At 37.1% G+C, this 2607-nt stretch overlaps 1 protein-coding gene across 1 annotated transcript in view; it reads right to left on the bottom strand.

Annotated features, from left to right (window-relative positions):
- Positions 1-2607, bottom strand: part of LOC104985557 (ralBP1-associated Eps domain-containing protein 2-like) — a gene marked incomplete at its 3' end in the record, with an annotated part of 25338 nt that overhangs the window by 17470 nt on the left and 5261 nt on the right. Inside the window, exon 2 of the mRNA XM_010835806.1 lies at positions 1490-1613. Within this exon, the coding sequence (XP_010834108.1) occupies positions 1490-1613 (124 nt within the window). The remainder of the gene's footprint in view (positions 1-1489; positions 1614-2607) is intronic.

A 2607-nucleotide genomic window follows, 5' to 3' on the forward strand; every position in this document is an offset into this window, starting at 1 on the left:
TAATAACAGCACCAGGATAGAGACTTTCAGAGTTCACCCACATCCAGTCTCCTCTACTTGCAGGCACACGAGGGAACTACAACCCCCAAAGCCTGCTCTGCATGTCAGTAGATCCATGTGCCAAGTTCTGGCCAATGCACTGTGAGCAGCAGTAACCTGAGTCACATCCACGCCAAAGCATTTAACTGCTAGGCTAAGAAACTATTTCTCTGTTGTGGCAATTACGGGAACAGGTGCTGTGTTGGAGGTGCCACAGGATAAAGCTGCCAGGATCACAGAGCCAACACATGGAGGGCAGCTGCCCTGGAGGGTCACCCTGACCCACTGCAAAGCAGTAAGCAAGCCTTTGTTCCATTAAGGCACTCACATTTCAGTGGTATTTGTTATCACAGCTTATTCTAGGCAATGCAAATTGACACAATTATCTAGTTTAGGTAAATGTCATGAGGACTAAATGATATAGTGTCTGGCACACACTAAGCCTTTAATAAAGATTAGCAGGATGATTGCAGCTTCCTAATGGTTAGTGTAAAAAAAAGCTTCATTTTCTATAGTCAATTTATCAGAATCTTCTCTGCTATTTGGAGCTACAAGGTTACCATGGACTAACCATAAATCCTGAGCCCACAAAAAGATCCACTAGGGACTTCACAGAACAGATAGGAATAGTTGGGTGATTTTTATCTCAAAATGAGGAAAAGGGCAAAGTTCCTGCATAGCTGTGTAGACACAGGAAAGTAATTCATATCACAGTGAACTAACAAAAGACCTCAGCACATCCACTGAATAATCACGTTCTTTAAACAGCTTAGTAAAACCAGTACTGAAGCAGGGCAAATGATGCTAAGAGTTTGGGGCTTTGCTTTTGGTTTAAGTCATGAAAAGTGCTCAAGTATGTGGTGGGTTTGGGGCAGGAATAGCAAGATAAGAAAATGATAAATAAAAACTCTGAGAAGATAAATTCATTACGAAAAATATTTAGTAGCCCCCAAGTACTTAATAGGGCTTTGGGAATTGAGAGATTAAAAGATAATCATACTTGACATGCCTGGCAAGAACAGAAGAGAGAGAGAAGGGGCAGCTCCACTCAAATTCTCCCTGTTACTCAGTTCCTTGTCCCTCATAGAACCTTAAACAACATAGATTCCTCAAGTGGAAAATTAAACTGAGTCTTACTATTTTGCCACAGGTTCTAGAACCCTTGTCCCAATCTTTCTCAGCTAAAGAACAAAATCTATTTTTAACGGCAAGTCAGATAAAAGAAACTAACCTCAGGTCACTCTCTGAATTTTTTCTCATTAAAAAAAAAAACTAAGACACCTGGTAAGTCCTATTTAATAGAAGAGATGGAAGAAGAAACAAAAAATTCCACAAATGCTTACAGAACAGGCCTTAAACCCAGGTCTCTTTTTCATGACAAAAATGGTTCTCATTAAAAAAAAAAAAAAACTGTCATGGATAACAGAATGTATAAATGGGAGATACTTACCACATTTAATACTCTCTATCCGCACAGGGAGGCCAGACTGTGCCGCAGCAATTAATTTCAGGGCAACGTAAAACTGTGTCGGACCAAAATAACCAACCCGCTTGGCACCACACAATTCTGTGATCTGAAAACAGACAAGAGAAGGGATGCTGAAAATTCCATTTCATAATGGGGAAATGAGACAAGATAAATTATGAAATCTCAAGGATTTCATGGGGTAAATAATCAAAAAGTCCCTGGAGAGCCTATGTGTACACGCTGATGGGATTCTTTATCCTCTAGTTTGCAGGGAGGTTTTCAATTTGGGTAATTCAATTCTACCCACGCATGATGTTTCAGAACTGGGTGATTATTCTTCCTCTTTCAAAGATAAAAATAAAGGTGACAAAGGATGGCTGTTAATCTTCTTACAAAAGAGCGACTTTTTCAGGGGGTGGACTGTAATGTACAAAGTCTAGAAAGTCATGAAGGTGAAAAGAGAACAGTTTAGTCATCATTATTATTTGTGGATTATCCCAGTTGATCGAAATTAAATGTGAGTTCATTGTTTTTTTAAAGTTCTCAAGCAAAATGATTTCCTAAGCATCAAAATTACATCTTGAGTGCACACTTAAAGGAAACAAAAAAGAAGTACTACATATACAAATATTATTATCAAAATATTGCAATCTTTATGACTTGTAGACCTTAAACTAACATGATATGTCCTATTGGTAGTTTAAAATAACAAATTAAATATACAATGACTTCTTTAAAGTTATTTCTAAGTAATAGATACTCAAAAGTTCAAATAAGACTAAGTGGGGGTAAAGAACTAAGAAGCACCCTCACTTCCTATGTCCCAGAGGAAAATATTACATATTTATTCTAGAAATGATCTCTGCATATATGTAGTACACACCTGTGTTTTTCCTGTTGTTTATTCAAACTTTATACAAATAGACTATCACATACTATTTTGGGACTTGTTTTTCTTTTAGCATTATCCCTTGACTATTCTTCTCTATCAGCACAATTAAAATTACCACGTTGCTTTAACAACTGCATAATATTCTGCTATAAAGATATACTGTGCATTTTTTATTATTATTATTAGTTGGTTCCTTATGGATGGAATT

Source organism: Bison bison, unplaced genomic scaffold, assembly GCF_000754665.1.
Source record: "Bison bison bison isolate TAMUID 2011002044 unplaced genomic scaffold, Bison_UMD1.0 scf7180017845566, whole genome shotgun sequence".
Taxonomy (NCBI): domain Eukaryota; kingdom Metazoa; phylum Chordata; class Mammalia; order Artiodactyla; family Bovidae; genus Bison; species Bison bison.